The following is an 18,645-nucleotide window of genomic DNA, read 5'->3' as shown; positions in this document are numbered from 1 at the left end:
GTAGCACGAAACTAAATAGTAATAAATATGTCTAATCAAAGCTACTGTTGAACCTCTCATTTTTTGTCTTATATATATATATATATATACATATACATACATACATATATATATATATGGTTTAACAGTTGCTACCTATAAGTATAAGCTATTGGCTTAAAAATTCGCTCCACCACAGTATGTGTGAGCTCTCAAGTTGTATGAAGGGAGAGAGACTAGTGGCCTTGGACCTGTAATGATATCATACAGGCCTCTGTGGTCTAAACAGTATGACACTCGCCAAGATAGCAAAAGATTGCGAGTTCGAATCTCACCAGAGACCTCTTTTATTCAAGGAACTTTTGTTGATGAACTATGTTTGATACGATTTATAACATCATGTTCCTATATATCTGAGCACTATATTATTATTTATTTGATTTATATATATAAATGTTTTAAAATAAAAAAAGATGCGAGCCATCAGGATGTTTAGTGTGCCTTCCTTCCACACTCTGGGAGCCAGCCGACGTGGAAACACAATTCACAGCATCAGGATGTACGTACATATGTAGATAAATGTGTGTCTATTCAATATCAATTCTACTTCTATTTACCACATACAAATATTTTTGCACCATTTTCAAACAAGGAAATAAGGAAGTACATATTATATGAAAGCCTGTGACGTTGAATGTAATTAACATGTCAATGATTATATATTTGTATTGTTTGTTTAAACAACTCAGTATGCTTGATGCTTCAATTGTAGATATCAGATTATATGGACACTTTATCAGTAGGTAAGGTACAATGTTTATATTGTTCACCTTGTTTACAAAATTTATGCTAGATTTGATGTAGGTTGACTGATATCCTCAACAGACTTTAATTTGATCTTTGAAGGGTTTGCAAGTGTATGGACAGCTTCCACCTAAAGGCTAATTATTTATAGCATCATAATATAGAAACTTCCTACAATATTGATACGTATCTCTGTGACAAAAGAAGAAAGAAAACAAACATGGCTGACAAAAAAGGTAGGTATGTCAGAACATGAATATTTACAAATCAGGGGTATAGGCTGGATTCATAATGGTGCCAGGAGGTGTGGATGGGTAGATTTGTAAATTGTCCATGTGAAACTAAATCCCTATTTCAAAAGGAAACTATTGTCATTTTTACTATTTCATGGATATAATTTGCTGCCATGGGAGAAGGGGAGGGGAGGGGGATGCATCTGCATTTCACTTTCCCAGCCTAGGCACTTCCCATTAGCTTAATAGAAACTTAAAATCGAACTACGCTATGATTTCTAGGCTGGCTAAATTTTACTAAAGGATAACAAAATTTTCAAAATATACAATGCAAAGAGAATGCTAGTTCGCCGGGTCGAAGACTCTTGTGCATACCTAAACAAGCTGCGGATATTCAGGGGCCTAGGCCTAACATTTATTTTAAAAATCTCAATACCTTGGGACTAGTATCCTTTGGAGCATTAAAGAAATATTCTCAATACTCTATACTCGCTAATAATGTAGTTAAGTTTTGTTTTCTGGGGCTCCAGACTTTTGTCATGGTGATTTTGTTGCTTTTGGGGCCCCAAGACACTTGTCTGAATAAATAAATAAATGAAATGAAATAAGTAAATAAACAATATTTTGAACAAATATATTGCCTTTCTTTGCCATTTACTTCTCATGTTAACAGTGGACGGTTGTTTTTGCAACCATACTTCTAGATACTTTTACACTGATTGCACTACAACATTTTCCATGGTGGTTATACCCAACGTACGTCACATGACTGGCTGTAAACAAACGTTGCCTAATTGGTCTATTAAAACAACAATGAATACACATTAAAACAAATCTAGTTGATAATCATTTGTAACAAATTAAAACTAGTCTTTTTTGCATGGTTTGAATTGCACTGAGTTGAGTACTGCAGGTCTCCCTCCAATTAGAGACCACTATTAGGACCGGTGTTTCCATCCTCTTTAGCAGCTTTGGAAGAAGACATTTGTTAATGGAAGTGGTTATTCGCACGGTAGACCTAGCCAATCAGCATTTGACGTTTCATGACGTCTAACTGCGCCAATAAAAGCTTTCTTCTTTGTTTGGCTTTTTTACATAATCTTAATGATGATAAAATAATTATAAAAACTAAAAATAACTGTATAGTAATAATAATAATAATCATAATAATAATATTTTTAATATCTTTAATAACTTTATCATTTTGATAACTATAATGAGAAAGTTTTATTGAATTTATGGTTGTATTTCCTTATACCTGTTAAATTCTGTTATTTTCTGCATTTGTTTTTTTTTAGTTTAAGTCCTTTTGAATTTCTTAAAATTTTTTTTGTTTTGATTGTGTATGTTTCCTGTGTGAACGCACCATCATTTTGATGTGTGCCGCTGATCCAAAAGCGTATGTTCAATAAAGTTCAGTTCAGTTCTGGCAGTGTTCACAATCACATAAGCAGCCATGAAAGCCTGATGTCAATGAAGGTCGGTCAGGCATTTAGTAACTATGTACAATTCATTTTTTGATTTCATTAAAGAAATTTCAGGACAAAAATAACCTTGTTGTAGAGTACTGACTGTATATACAACAATTTTTCGACAATTATCACAGCTCCCACGGTCGCTATGTGGTTTGTGTATATAATTAGGCCTACAATCAATGTATCCAGCAGTAGCATTTCGAAAACACTCCCACACATTGGAAAAGGTCCAAAAGGCAGTGAAGAATGTACATCAATATAAATCTTATTTTCCAGTACAGTATATAGTACATATATTCGGTGGCGGATCCAGGATTTATTATGGTAGAGAGGGATTAGGAGAGACTTTTAGAGATGTGTGAGTCTACAGGTGCTAAGTGCAGCACGACTGCAGCCCACAAAATTAAAACCCTATTAAAACTGCACATAAAATCGAGTAATTTTGCATTAGTTTGGCATCCTCTCATCAGGGAGATGTAACACCTGCTCTCATCCTCCTCTGTTCCAATTCCCATCATGGTTGGTGCTAAGTAATTAATTTTCTTTTGTTTCCCCATTTAATATTTTTGAATGGAACAAAAATCAATATCACTTCCCTATGATAGGGGACTATAATACCACCAGTACATACTCCACAAAGGCTTTTTTCATGGCAATTTCTCAAGGATAGCATAAGTAAAAAGTCTGCAGACAAAATGCTAACTAAGCTAAAACCTATTGTACTTCAGTTAGGGTTATCGAATCGACTGTCTGTGCTGTGCCCAACTCATACGGTATGCCGTGAAATAAATTATCATACAGTATTTCTATCTACAACATTCTACTGTGCGAATAAATTTTTTTTCGACAATTCGCACGGTACCGTGCGAATTAGCTCTTATGAGTCTTATTCGCACGGTAGACCTAGCCAATCAACATTTAAGGTTTCATGACGTAACGGCTGTCATACCGTGCGAATAAGTTCTTATTCCTAATTCGCACGGTACCGTGCGAATAACCTCTTCCTTTGTTTATATGGGACCACAGAAAGGTGGTCTTTAATTCGAAGGGTCTTTAATTGAAGGGAGACCGGTACTATATTTTGTGACCATTACAAGATTATCATAAACTGTTACACAATATGCCATTTTGTTTTTAGGGGCTGCTCTATACGAGTCCCGTATTGTAAAGGATGAAGACATACAGACAGTTAGCAGTCCTATTAAACAGGCAAGCAGAAATGGAAGCATAGACAAAAATGGGAACAGGGATACAACTGGAAATGGTGCAAAAGCTCAAGAAACAACATATTCCTATCAACTTAATATATTAAACAACCCTTTCACAGAAAATTTAGAAATTACTGGACTTTGCACTTTTAAACTGAACAAAAAAAATGTTAGTCTTACGACGACTTCAGGCTCATCTAAAAACTTTATGTGGGATTACAACCACATAAGGTTATATGGAACTAAAAAGGGAAGCTTCTTCATGGATGTCGGACGTAGATCTGTAAGCGGCCCAGGGTCCCTCTTATTGGCTGTTAGTGATATGAAGCAAGGACAAGAGATAGTCAGAAACATGAAGCGACAAATTGAAAAGATGTCCTTAGAATTTTTCCTGCGTGGTAAGAACATCAGCGGCTCTGATGACTTATCAGGTATAGTTCACAAACATTCTTTTATTCAAAAATTAAATGGTTTGATTTAAATGATTTGGACAAAAAAACTGTTGTATGGCCATATATAGTCATTATGCCTATATATCATAATATCATTATGGCCATATATAGTCATTATGTGCCTATATATGGTACTGATATGTCATCATCACCATATTTAGATAAGTCACATGTTTCTGTCAAATAAAATTTGATAGTATAGACCGGACTTTAAGGCCTGTTTATACTATAAAATTTTCTTTTTCTCAAAAACTATTATATGCCCATATATAGTCATTATGTGCCTATATATGGTCATGATGTGATGTGATGATGACCTTATTTAGGCATGACACATGCTTTTTGTCAAACAAAACTTGATAATTTGGGCAGGCCTTTAAACGCTTTACTCAAACAACCACATCCTTTGGATTTGATGTTAAGCTGTTGGTCCCCTGCACTACTTTCCGAGTAACATTTAATTAATTCATCAAAGTATAAAGTACAACATAAATATGCATTAAATATGCATATTTGGATACATAGGTCTCCCTCCAATAAAAGACCACCTCCATTTTAAAGGCCACTTTTATGTGGTCCCAATTAAACAAATGTGTTTAAATATTATTTTACTTGAGAACAACGCTACTAAAGACCATGGAAATCCCGGTCCCGAAAGTGGTCTTTAATTGGAGGGAGACCTGTATTCACTATTTGTATTCCTTGGCCCATAATGCTCAACAACTTTGTTTATTTTTATTTACAGAGGAGGAATTTGTTGGTGAGATTGTCAAGAACAAGTTCTCAAAGCATCTGGGACTTTCTGGTCAATACACACTAGTAGTAGATGTCACAGGTCTTACGCTTCAGGATATAAAGACAGAGAAGCTGTTATATTGGTGGGCCTACAAAAACCTTCGACAATACACCGGTAAGGAGACTAAGTTCAGCTTTGAGGGTGGCAGGAGCTGTATGGCCGGCGAGGGTAACATTGAAATGAAAATGATTGCAGGAATGCATGTTCTCTCTCGACTAAATCACTTTTCTGACTTAGTAGCTAAGAAGAAAGAAATCTTGGATGCTGAAGCAGCGAAAATTAAAGGCGGACAGATCAACCCAAACCCAGCTGGGTATCAAGAACTAATGTTTGATGGTGACAACATGGAAACTAGAAACCATGAATATCAATCCCTTGATATGTTATTACCACATTCTCCAGCACATTCAACATAGAAAAAAAATTTTACATTCTTTTTTACTTCCATGAATTTTATTTTATTTTAAGTTCTTGTTTTCTGTCCTTTCCTTATTTGTGATGGGCACTCAAGCCTTTAGGGACAGATTTAAGTTTGTTGTATCATGAAGGAAGTATGTATGCTTACATGAAAAAAATGATGATCACAATATGACAACAACAATCATTTAATTAGCTTTTCTTCAAGGAGGGAAGGGGTAACACATGATCTCTTGAAAATTGGGGGGGGGGGAGGGTGCGCAAGAACTTTTGGGGGAGTGCACCCCACCCCCGCACCCTTCCCTTGATACGCCACTGACAGGTCTCCTAATCAAAAACCCTTTCAATTAAAGACTACCTCCAGTTAAAAACCACTTTTCTGAGGTCCCAAATTAACAAATGTCTTTTATCTTTATTATTCTAATTAGAGACTAAACCTGCTAAAGTTGGAAATCACAGTCCAAAAAGTGGTCTTTATTTGGAGGGAAGCTTGTATATGCGTTTGAGAAATTGAATGATATCTCCATAAATGTATAGCCAATTTGAGCAAATGTGTAAGGATGAAGCAAATGAATAGGGTTGTAGGACTGAAACAGAAGAGTAGGGTTGAAGCAAACAAGTAGGATAGAAGCAAATGAATTGGGGCAAAGCTAATCTGTAAAGTACAGGGCCTGTGTAGATATAAATTCCTGTTTTTTTAATATTTATGTGTCAATAATCTATATATATTCAATTCGTTGAGTGACGTAAATAAATCCCTCCAACAAACAGACTACTGTATATTGTTGGACCAACAATAGCGAATGAATCACAAAAGAATGTAAAAAAATGATTCATCATTTTTTTTTTCATCTTTAAAAAAACTGCTTTAAATAGTTTTTCAAAACATTCCTATAACTGAGGTACATAACAGTATTTTTATTAGAGTATTGAAATCTTTTATATATGCAATTAATAACTTATATTTTCATTGTATCACGTTTGTATGTTAGACTCTGTATTTTTCTTTTGACCAAAATGCCAATCATAATCAATACTATATATAGTATTAATGCTTTAAATATTTTCTGGATTTTAATAAAAGGCACTTTAATATCAGCCTAGCTGGAATGGCAACTTCTTAAAGGGAAATATTGTTATACTGTATAATAATGTTGATATATATTTTTTTTCATTAATAAGAGAGTACAAAACATATGCAATGCTTGTGCTTATACAATAAAGAAATATACATTCTCAGCATGCAAATAGCCATAATTCTATTGTGTACTCTTTCAGGAGAAATGAGAGGTGCTCTTTCTAAAATTATACAAAATTCTTTGGCTACTCCTACCAGGGGTGTAGTCTTCGGAAGCAAATCTCAATGCCAACAGGGTTGTAACTAATGAAAACCAAGGGTTAGGATAGATATTTTGAGGGTGGGTGCGTGATAACACTGGTAAACTCTAGATAATAAGAGTGGATTTTAAGGATGGAAAAGTGGGTTAATAATGGTGGGTGGAGGACCATGAAACTTAGCTTTAAACTGGGTGGAAAACAGCAAGGCTGGGTGGCCCCGCCCACTATAATTACATCCCTGCCAATTCAAACTTATGGTCATTTTGCTTATTTTAACCCACTTAGTGGAACCAATTTGCCGTCATGCAGGGTACGTCCCCATTCTCTGCACCTCCACTCACACCCATGAATGAGATTTTTGCTCTTTAAACTGGCAGGTTGATGTTGATACTGGAAATGGAATGTACTACAGTATAAAAAATAAGTATGTTATCCTTGAGTTATAAATCATTAAATCCATCTCTAAATGTGGCAAAGACAAGCCAGTCACTCATCGCAAATCATGTTTCAGAGAGAATGCGGCCAAAACATACTGGAATGTCAAATTTTTAAAAATCCATTTTATCGCAATAACCAAGCTTTATATATCTATACATCATGCTATGCTGTTATTTTCCCTATTTTCAAAAAACAACAATTTTTAAGGATTTGAAGATAGTTTTTGCATGAGAAATGCCCGAAATCATAAACTTTGAAGGCTGATTCCTCATATATTGTTCTCTAAACAGCTGTATGTTAATAAACACTTGTAGCTTCATATGGAAATGTCGGATTTGATTGCATATGTACTTGATCCAGTGATCTGGGGGTAATAATGTAAGTGCATAGAGCTCCCTACAATATGCGCTATACAAGTCGACAATTATTAATTATTATTATATTGTATAGCTCTTCTTTTACTCTTTAACCTTTGTATTAATATAACTTAAAATTGATTTTTGCGACGAGTGACTGGTTTGGCTTGACATTGCCACAAATGCTAAAATCATCTTGTGAATATTGATACAAGGTTACAATAATTTTTTCTATAAAAACACTCAGAAAATGGTTCTTGTGAAATTAAAATTTGCATTAATGTGTAACATAATGGTGGTATTTTTTGTATTAAATTTTACTACATGATGAAATTATGCAAGAGTTCTTGCATGAAATATATAAAGTTAAAAAAAATCATAGATATAACCTAACATTTCAATAACAATGACTACTATTGAATTTCATGCATAATCTTAAATATTTCTAAACAACTAAATTTTTTTGGAATATTTTTATTTAATGATATAATAATAATGTGTATACTATCAATATCAATAAAAAATGATTATTTTAAATTATGTATGGAATTTCCACTATTGTAAATATAACATCAATCAATGGAAAAACCAACAGATTAAGCAATTAATCTATCATGAAGATCTAAAATTAATCAGTACTAGTTCAAAATCCCCTTCCCCTAACCTGTAACCAGGGGATCTTGGGTAAATCCCCTTTCAACCAAGTTATTATTATAGTAATATTTTATCATAACTTTGTTTATTAAACTTGACCTATAGAAAAATCCCATGAACCCTAACCCTTCACATTTATCGCTTGATTGGATTGGATTGGAGAACTTAAGGGGGAGGAAGAGTAGGGGTTACCACAAGGCTCTGCTTTACTATAGGCCGTTGGGTGAAAATCCTATCATTTAACCCCGTTCCGAAATTATCATTATACTTGATCTCCTCGGGATAATTATTTTAATCATATTTAAAAGCTCTACAAAAAAGTTTGACCGTAAGAACTTCTGCAAACATGAATAAATTGAGAACGAAATAAAACTTACGAAATTGAAAGTTCTTTGCGTTAGATTAGCACATGACATTTTGTATACGTCACTGTACTCGTTCGAATATTGTATTTTTGATAGGTAGTTTATTTTTGCTAACTTGGTATTACTGCTTTGAAAACAAACTTAAAAATTATAATTAGATATAATTTGTATTGTAATAACGGAATAAAATTTTTTGACGTACATGTAAGTTGGTTTTGTTACAATAACTTCACGTGTTGTTGTACAGCCAACAACAACATGACGTCGTCTAGCGACGGACTGTGTGTGAGACGATGATGAAAGTGTTGTTTTCACCATGAAGGAATCGCTGATAATACGGTACCGTATCTAGACACATTGTACAATTATTCTTTAATGTTTTGTTAATTAATTCGGAAACACTATAATATAACCAAAAAGTAAAAATAGACTAGCAGCTAGCGCTAGGCCTCGTGTACTGCTATATAGGCCTAGCTAGTTTTAACTTTAACTCGGGTCCAGTCATTCCTCCGGGCCTACCGTCTAGGCCTACGTTAAGTTATTACAGTATGTCCAAAGTCGTAAGTGTACTCAGGCCTGGCCTAATCTTCTTACGGCGGTATGCTTAGCCCTAGCTAATTAGCCTTACTTTATTGGCCTTCCTAAACTATTATCATCCTATGTATGACGATTTACTTACTACAGTATTAGGCCAAAGTTACTATAATAATACTATGGGCCTAGCGCTAGCAGCTACTATTATAAGCTCTCTAGTCCCTGTACTTTAAAAGTAGCAGTAAAAATTACTCAAAATTTTCTGAAATATAAATAACATGTATATAAAATATATATATGAAAACCAAAATAATATTTTTGGGATGGAAAGCCTCAATTAATATACTGTTATTCCTAATGATTTATCTTTTTTAGAGCAATGTACAGGCACAGTAACTGCCATTAAAATTGAGAATGTGCATACATATACTGTACTATATTTATTCTTTGCTAACATACACATAATGAAAGAAAAACAATATAGGTTTTGCATCTAAAGGCGTTTGATTGTATGGTCCTAAACTGTGGGATAATTTACATCCCGATATAAAATGTGCCAACAGTGTTTGTGATTCAAAAAGCAAAATAAATATAAAAAAATTCTAATTGAGGCTTAGTAATTCAATTGCTTTTATTGAAATAATAAAGAATTTAATGGAATAATATTGTTATTAACATTTAAAAAAAAAAAGAGAATTGTAACAGCTTAACTCATGAGAATGTAATAACTTTTGTAACATGAGACATTATGAGAGTATGAAAAGCTTTATTATTCTTTATTAAGTAAAATATAGAAAATTAAAAGAGTAAGAGAGTAGAGTGTAAGAACATAAGAGCCATTTTAAGAAATACACAATGACACAGGCGTATGGAAAGCATTATTTATTTTTTCTTAAGTAAACAATATAAAAATGTATAAAATCTGTCCCGCCGAAGTCAACGGGAATATACATCCAAATTCATGCACCATTATAACAATGCATCAAGTTTAAGATTTTCTTTATTAAATTTTTGATTACATTACAATTAAAAATCAGAATAAATACAAAAAAAAAAAGAAAAATGAATTTTTTAAAATGCTGTTACAATAAAGTATGAATTTTACATAAGTTTTAACATTTATGTTTATATAGCAAACACATATACAATGAGTATGCATACACATTGACAAAAGAAAGACCACAGAAGCTGTCAAAATTCTAATAAATTTTTTTTAATTGTTACACAATTATTGTTTTGAAATACACGTGAAAGGATTGCAATTAGTGTACAATAATAAAATAAGTGTTTTCGTTGAAATTTCTCATCAATAAAATGCTGTACGTTGACGAGAATTGATGTGGACTGACGCAATCTCACGTTACTTGACACGATTTGACCAAAAATGATTCGATTTCATCCGTGTTAACACAAGTGGGCGGTTCATGGTATGATTGCGACATGCTTCTACCCCGCTCTGTCGCGGTGTGTTTTCTGACGGTCGGTGGCCTAGGAACGTGATAAAACGGTAATTTTCTCAAAATTGCAGAGGATATTTTGGTCGAACTTTTTATATGTGATTGAAAACATATTACTAAAATATTGTAGGCCTAAATTCTTCATATTACAGCCATCGGAACGGAATCTGTTTTTTGAGCTTTACCCTATGGCCTAATAGCAACCTCTGTCTTCATGGAAAGACGTAACTACAGAACACCTTTCTACGGAAGCTACTGTACACTCATCATGTACAACAATCAGCAAAAACAGTTACACTGATTCTCTGTATCTAACATATAATTGCATTTCATTGCACTACTAATCCCCTACTGAGGAAATGTTCACCACATTTCCGCCATCGTTCTGATATAGTTCACTAATTATTGTTTACAAACCAAATAGATATACTGTACAAATGGTGGAAGAATGGCGAGGCACTGATTTCATATTTGCAGCCAGACGATGACAACCCCATTTACGGTAACTCATACAAATCAATGACCTCTATGTTTACATAGGACTGTGCTATACACAGTATACTCTGTTTCAATAAGGATTTCCTTCCTTGTTTGCCAATCACAACTGAAGACATTGTTAGATTTCGTCAAAATTTTGCAATATATTGATGCGGAATAAATTTTTATTTTTCTTTTTTTTCGCCATCAATTATTTCACCAGCATGAAAAATACAATGTAATTTTGTGACTGGAAATGCATTTTCTTCAAAAAAAACAATAGAATTAAACCAGTTTTTATACAACATTTACAATATTCTTGCCAAATAATAATAGTCCCTCCCTCATTGATAAAAAAAAGCAATATTCTATTGTTCCGATAAAAAATAGCCCGCCCTTAATCTAATAATTTTTTCTATGTGCAATTAGCAGGCTTTTATTACTAATTCAATCTTATACCACCTACATATTTTACTCTAATACTGAGCTGCCTTTTATCAGTAATGTAATGTAATTTGACAAGATGCAAGTCAAAAATCCTAGTCAATTACAAAATATTTTAGATATAATCATTTCTAGTACAAAATTAAATTGTGTCATAATTGACATTAAATTAAGGATAAAAACTGGAAAAGATAAAATAAATTACGAATACGAAGAACTTTTCATATTACTAAACAATTTTAGATAAACTCTTACTACTATTCACTAAAAACTCTACAGATTGGCATCAACAGAAGTTTAAATAATTAAAAAAATAATTTTACCTAAAATTTTCATACTTAAAATTTCATATTAATTGAAAATTTCATCTATCTCAAAACAAAATTAGACAAAAATATTAAGCATCAATTTCACACAATATATAAAAATAGTAAAATGTTCTCAACTTCGAGGTCAGTGGTTTAACCCCTCATGTACTTGATTATCCCCACTCACTGGTAGTGTAATTAGTTACGTGTTAGCCTAGGATATCACAACTAAATGTATCAGTCTGTATGCAATTTGTTATAATAGCAAATTTATGGATCCCAATGTCGTATAATAATAATACTCATAGAACGGAATATACAGCACAGCACTATGTGTAACAGAGGATAACAGATACTTCCTTGGCGCCGGCCACGTATTGGCCAAGGAAAGGAGAATTTTGTCCAAGGTATAGGACATGATTAAAGAGTCATGTTGCATACTATAGTTCAGTGATCTCTATGAGATTTATGATGTCTATAATAAGTCAGTTTGTATATTCTGAGGTCTTTGCAAACACTACAATACCAAAGACCAGAACAGAACATCGCAAGAGCCTTGTATCCCCTGGCAAAATGCACGGTATAAATCTATATATTATATAATTTATAAAAAAAAAAAAACTATACAACCTAAAAGAAACTGAAAGATAAATAGATTCTGATAGCCATATGTCCCAGGGCACTAAGGAAGACCAGTCTTTTTGACTGATATGGCCAACTTGGTTAAATATTGTGTTTAATAATTTTAGTCTGACATTCATAATCATAAAATTCAGTCTTGGTTCTTTCATTATTCCATGGACTTATTAATATATTAATTCCATCTATTAATAGGTGCATGTTTATTCAGAGCTTTCAAAATCATTTGATATAGTTGACTAAACAACAATGGTATTATAAGGCTAAATAATTTTTATAAAGCAGTAAAATAACACTACAAATATTAGATGATAAAATCGTCACACAATTTTCAATTGGGAAAATAAATGGAAATCTTATGTAGGAAGTTCTTATTGAGTTATATATTTTGAATAAATAAATTAAATAATTATATTAAATAAATATATGCCATGATCTCATACTGTATATACACCTTTACATTATTGTTTTTTAAAAGAATACCCTATTGTTATTCATCAGTAATACCATGTTCCATGTTCGTTCTTAGATGTGGGTAGACAGCACTTTTATTCACATACGAAGTATATAGGCTTGAGAGCCTAATATATCATGAATAAATTAAAGAGCATTGTCTGAGCATGAGAATATAAATTCTATTAGCTAATGCTAAAGCTAAATAAATATAAGTTACTATATAAAGTATTAAATCTTGTTTTGATGACATTAAAGACAAATGGACTTTAAACATGTTTATAAAGTATTAGTAATGGCTGACTAATTGTTATCATTACAGTATTGTTATTGTCTAACCACATCCACAACTATAAAAACACATTTAAAATCAAATATAATATGTCTAAAGACAAAAGATAAATTTTTATAATTCTGGATTTTATTAAATTGTATTCAAGTTTTAAAATTTCCAGTCTTGATTCTTTTGTTATACTATGGACCTATTAATAAATTTGTAATTCCATAATTTTTATCCTGTGTTTTAATTGTATTCAGTGACGGCATGGGGGAGGGGGGTAGTTATTGGACAGGTCAAGTCCTCCACAGGCCAGAGGTCCTTGGGCAGTCAGACAGAAAAAAAATAATAACGCCAATTTAATAGATTGCCAGAAATGAGAAGTGCCATTTCCGGCCATCCAGAGGTCCCTATTTTGGGTCCGTGCAAAACGCTGACCCCAGAGCCTCACTGCTGTTCTTGTTCCCAAAATTTTAAAAGCATCCAGAGTCGCCAGTTTTGAATAGACGTGCAGGAAATTTTGTACACATAAACTAGAGGTGATTTCCAACAAATGTTCATCGCCCTTTTTTTAAGTTGGACCCCATGGTTCTCCCTACACCTACAAAACAAAACAGGGGTTTCAAAAGGACTATACATTACTGCCATTACAATTAATATGACATGATGCAAAGATGTGTTCTAAAGAACGTAAGGTTGTGCGTTCGAATCGCATCTTGGTATTCAAGTTTTTTTTTTCAATTTTAAGAAATTTAATTTTTTTCAATTTTAAGATATTTTAATTTTGTACAATGGAACATTCTAAATAATAATTTTTTTTTGTACAAAGAAACATCCTAATTTTTAAAAAATTTCTATCTTATTAGCTCTTCCAAAAAACCCAATATCATAACTTGCGTCTGTACCCTATTTAAACATGGAGGTACACATGGACCGGTAAACGGTCGCTCTAGTTTTAAAAAATCTCATCTTCAGTAGGCAATTCCATAATTTCACTTGTGTCTTAATTGTATTCAAGGAGTTTTAAAATTTTAGTCCTACATTCATAATCTTACGAACGATCATCCCCTCCCTTCTTGAAAAAAATCACCCGAACATTTCTTTATTTTTTTTTTCGCCAACTCATAAAAATATCGTCTTTCTGCCCATAATTCAACCTTGTGCACTAAATGCATGGTACAGTACAATTGCCACACGACGAATCCAACGCTGCTCCCTGTAAACGCTAGACGACGTGATGCTGTCTGCTGATTAACGGTAGCAGTCTGAACGGATCGTCATTAAAAACAAACCGATGTGCGCGCGACGTCGCGTTTCGTTCCTTATAGAATCGTGGCGGCCAATGACCGTCGATCGCAGTGAGTGCCCGGCTTTGCTGATTAAAAATTATCAAAAACTTTTTTTTTAAATGGCCTTAATAAGAGCTTTCAAAATCATTTGATATAGCTGACTAAACAACAATCATATTCCAAGGCTAAATAATTATTTACAGAACAGTAAAAAATAACATTAACAATAAGAGATGATGCAAACTGCCACGCAATTTTCAATTGGGAAAATAAAGGGAAATTCTTTTCACTGAATTTAGGAAGTCATTGCTGAGCAGACATCCTGGTTGGATACAATTAACAAATTTACTGCCGGTAGAAGCCCGGGGATATATATATATAGGTTTATTTCACTTTACTAGTCAGTATCCTAACGGATGGAATTCAATAAGCACTGGTTCTCTACATGTTTGACTGATTGAATATTGATTCTTATTGATTTGTATTGATTGCTTTAAAATAAAAATTTGGTAAGTCAAATATTTCATTTGTTTTTAGTTCTTGGTAGTACTGTAGTATGATTGCTATTTTTCTGTAGAAACTGAATTGTATTTTAATCTCGACTATTGATATATTTAAATAAGTAATAACTTCCAATTAAAAATCAGATAGAGAAAATAATTTCTTTAATATAAAAAATTGCATAGGTAGTTATCCAATAATATATTACATAGAACTGATAGATTGAATTTTATAGATTAATAAAAACAAAACGAAGAGAAAATAATAATATTATGATAATTTATGTCATCCTTTTAATGAATAATTATAAGTATATTATCTTCCAAGTCTCATCATTTTGTGGATATTTATTTAACTAATTTGACTTATAATTATTACAGTAGGTCAGTATATAACTTTCTGTTATATTCTTATTTTTTTAGAGTGAATTTCATCATGTTTCCTGTACAAATACATAAGTCCGAATTCTTGCTGCAAACTGGAGCTCAATATCAGCTTCATACAGACAAGAATAAGTTGTCGCTGAAGAGACCATCATCAGCTAAGACGTTAATAAGTTGGCGGTGGGACACCATAAGAAATCATTCAGTTTACCAACAATATTATTCAATAGAAATGTATGATGCAACCCTGTCAAAAACCTGTTCACTAACTTTAACATCATGCAATGCTGGAGCAATCTACAAAGCAGTACAAGAAAATATCCTAGTATTTAGCACGAAAGTGTGCAAGAACTTGAAAAACTTACAAGCAGAATGTAAATCCGATTCACCCGGAACAGGAATTGAGATTCAACCACAGGACATTCCGAAAGATTTGTTATATGAAAATCTAAAGATTAACAAGAAATACGAAAATATATCTTCACAATTTGATGTGAACAATTACGAAGGGCAAGAAAAAAGCAACCAAGAAATTAGGATAAAATCATCCTCGGAAATACCCACAATAACACTGACAACAGAAAAATTGCAAAACAGTAATAATATAATAAATTGTGTTGAACAGGCTATCACCACTCCAAAAAGAAAGAACAGAGGACGACCTTATAAAGAAGTTGTACAACTTGTGATGAATCAGACACAAAAAATTACTTCCCCACAATCTGAGTCAAAGTATTGCCAAGGACAAGAAAACGACAACCAAGAAAATTGTGTTAAACAGGTTATTGCAAATCCAAGGAGGAAGAACAGGGATCAGCCTTACAAAGAGATGGTACAAATCCTAACTGTACAGAATTAAAAGCAACAATTCTTCAGAAAGTGTCTTATTTAGAGAAAAATGATTTTTGTGGTACATTATCAACAATTTTGATAGACTTTATCAAGAGTAAAAAACTGGGCATATTTTTACACAATCATATATATTATACTGTATTTTTGTTATTATTATCATTATTGTATCGGTTATTAAATTTTGGCAATGAAATAATAGAATTATTATTGCTAATGTCATTCTTATAATTTTCATCATGTACATTAAGGTAAAAAAATTACGTAAAATTACGGCAAATCCAAAAGGAAAAGTTCAGATTAAATTAAATTGTACCATGTGTAAGCTAAATGTTGAATGGTAGATTTATGATAATTGAAAATGTTCAAAAATATTAAATGTATATGTGTATGAATAACATAATAAAATATAAAATGAATGTGTACAAATTATTTACTATCTATTTCTATTTTAAGTAAATCAAAAGAGAAATTGTAAATGTTGTAAATATTAATTTTAATCTAATAGGAAATGGACAGTATTTCATGAAATATATAATAATAAATATATATTCATAGTGCAATATGACATAATTGATGAAATCAAATTGTTTATATATTATTACTGTTATTCATCAATAAAAAGGAATACATAAATAATTAGATTGCATTTGTATTGATTTTGGAGTACTTTGCATGATTTACCAGGGTAAACGGTAGAACTTAGCAAGGTTAAATATTGGGACCAGCAGCATCAAGATTCAATCTTCCATTTATTTGGTTCAATAAAATGGAAATAACAATAGTACATTCATTTTCATTAAAATTTAAAATACATGATATATAAATATACAAAAAAATATATAGAACAGGAAGGTATAAAGATACAGCAAAACAGGATCCATAAACACAACAAACATCAAAAACACTATAAGAACACATAAAACTTCCAATTAGATTAAAATTAAATAGTAAAGTAAATATTTAATAGAGCGTGAAGGGAAAGTTTCCCCCACATGCAACCCCCTACACTCGGAATTTGCTCACTCAAGAATATCATCTTATATCACTTTATTTCCACAGCTAGTGGTAATAAATTTCTCATCGTTCAACATCCCCCACCCCACCTCCCTCGCATCATCCCCAATATCAATACTCATAGAGATACAACACTAATAAAACAGTTTCGTCTTGTGGGGAGTGCTGAGTAGTTAGGTGACCTAAAACTGTATAAATGCAACAGTTTGGCTCTTAGCCTTTAAGGCTGGCATTTCTCTTGTTTATCCACATTGTTGTTCTTCACCTAGGAATACAGTATAAATGGGTACGTACTTGGTAGAATGCTAAATTGCTGATTAGCTAATGCAACATTATAGAATTACTCCCTGGGCAGCTGAGTTCAAAACGCCTGGGGTAATGATGTGGAGCACAGAGAGGCCTTAGCATGTACGCTATATAACTACCATTATTCATCATTCATATGGAATAGGCGACCACAAAATTTCTCCAAGAACCATGACCCATGGCAAGTGAGGCAACTTTATCTGGCTGGAACATGTCTTCAGTACCACACAATAGTCTCATTATTATAGGGCGTGTTTCTGCTGAATAACGCCAAAAACACTTGTTTTTCTTTCTGAACGTGTTTCTAGTGAAAAGTGCAACTAATAAAGCACTGGCAGATGGGCGGAGCTTAAATGACGGTCACCAACGGAAGTTGAAGCTGACCTTACTTTTGCGAGCGACAGCGCATGCTGCGAAAGAAGTAAACAACACACCACAAAAGTATGAAAAAAGTATGGTATGATATTCAAGCATGTCATCCTATTTGTTTAATTTTTTTTTTTGCCCCGAATTTCCCGCGGACGAGCGATCAAACCAACGAAGTGAACCCTATAATGAATGCGTGTAAAAACAGGCATTTTTAGAACGCATTCCTAACCGTATTTTTGTTTTGTGACCCGTTTCTACTTGGGGGAAAACTCGTGTTTTTTTGCTCAGCAGAAACATGCCCAGTGAGTGCTTAATTACATTTTTTTTTTGGGGGGGGGGGTTTGTTTTTAAATATTTACATAAATGATTACCCAAAACCAGATCCATGAATATGTGTATAAGTGAACTTTCTGTTACTAAATGAGTAAAATACACTGTTATTATTTTCTTAAAATAACAAGTATTCAGGACACAGCAATAAAAGTGTAAATTACAACCATGTTATTGTTAGTGACATCAGTTATTTTTCAGTTGATAAATGAGTATAAACTTTTATTATTTTATTATTGTAACAGCAACAAACATTCCCAAATTGGTAACAACAAATATATTACACAAAACACAAATATAGTTTAAAAAGATATTATGGGTAATAACATCTACCCTTTGGTCATGTGTTAAAATGGTTCTGAAAAATTTATTTGTTATCATTTGAATTGCTGGATATAAAACTACTCTGACAGTCATAAGGAAAATGTAACATATCATTCCAAAACTTTTCAATATTTATTGCATACTGTATTCCGAACATTGCTGACATTTTTTCG

The 18,645-nt window shown here is 32.6% G+C and overlaps 3 protein-coding genes across 4 annotated transcripts in view; 2 read left to right on the top strand and 1 right to left on the bottom strand.

The window, feature by feature from the left end:
• LOC117104985 (circularly permutated Ras protein 1-like) overlaps window positions 1-18,645 on the bottom strand; it is a gene marked incomplete in the record, with an annotated part of 43,532 nt that overhangs the window by 20,533 nt on the left and 4,354 nt on the right.
• Window positions 662-5,600, top strand: LOC117105045. Of its 2 annotated transcripts, XM_033246048.1 has the most exons (4): window positions 662-782; window positions 886-1,019; window positions 3,630-4,130; window positions 4,897-5,600. In XM_033246048.1, the coding sequence occupies exons 2-4, from the start codon at window positions 1,004-1,006 to the stop codon at window positions 5,361-5,363; spliced, it is 984 nt and encodes a 327-aa protein (XP_033101939.1). In that variant the 5' UTR covers window positions 662-782; window positions 886-1,003; the 3' UTR covers window positions 5,364-5,600. The 2 variants fall into 2 exon arrangements, with proteins under 2 accessions (XP_033101939.1, XP_033101938.1); XM_033246047.1 differs by lacking the exon at window positions 662-782 and having other exon boundaries at window positions 794-1,019.
• LOC117105047 lies at window positions 14,666-16,753 on the top strand. Its single transcript, XM_033246053.1, has 2 exons — window positions 14,666-14,902; window positions 15,317-16,753. The coding sequence occupies exon 2, from the start codon at window positions 15,330-15,332 to the stop codon at window positions 16,134-16,136; it is 807 nt and encodes a 268-aa protein (XP_033101944.1). The 5' UTR covers window positions 14,666-14,902; window positions 15,317-15,329; the 3' UTR covers window positions 16,137-16,753.

This window comes from Anneissia japonica, unplaced genomic scaffold (genome assembly GCF_011630105.1).
Source record: "Anneissia japonica isolate Jap-2015-1 unplaced genomic scaffold, ASM1163010v1 scaffold287834_len5846547_cov211, whole genome shotgun sequence".
In the NCBI taxonomy this organism is placed as follows: domain Eukaryota; kingdom Metazoa; phylum Echinodermata; class Crinoidea; order Comatulida; family Comatulidae; genus Anneissia; species Anneissia japonica.
The sequence above is the reverse complement of the archived record's forward strand: the minus strand, read 5'-3'. Positions and strand labels throughout refer to the sequence as shown.

Coding starts and splice junctions, on each gene's coding strand:
- LOC117105045 (XM_033246048.1), top strand. Junction 4,131..4,896: donor CGGCTCTGATGACTTATCAG/GTATAGTTCACA, acceptor TTTTATTTACAG/AGGAGGAATTTGTTGGTGAG.
- LOC117105047 (XM_033246053.1), top strand. CDS start 15,330: ATGTTTCCTGTACAAATACATAAGTCCGAATTCTTGCTGCAAACTGGA.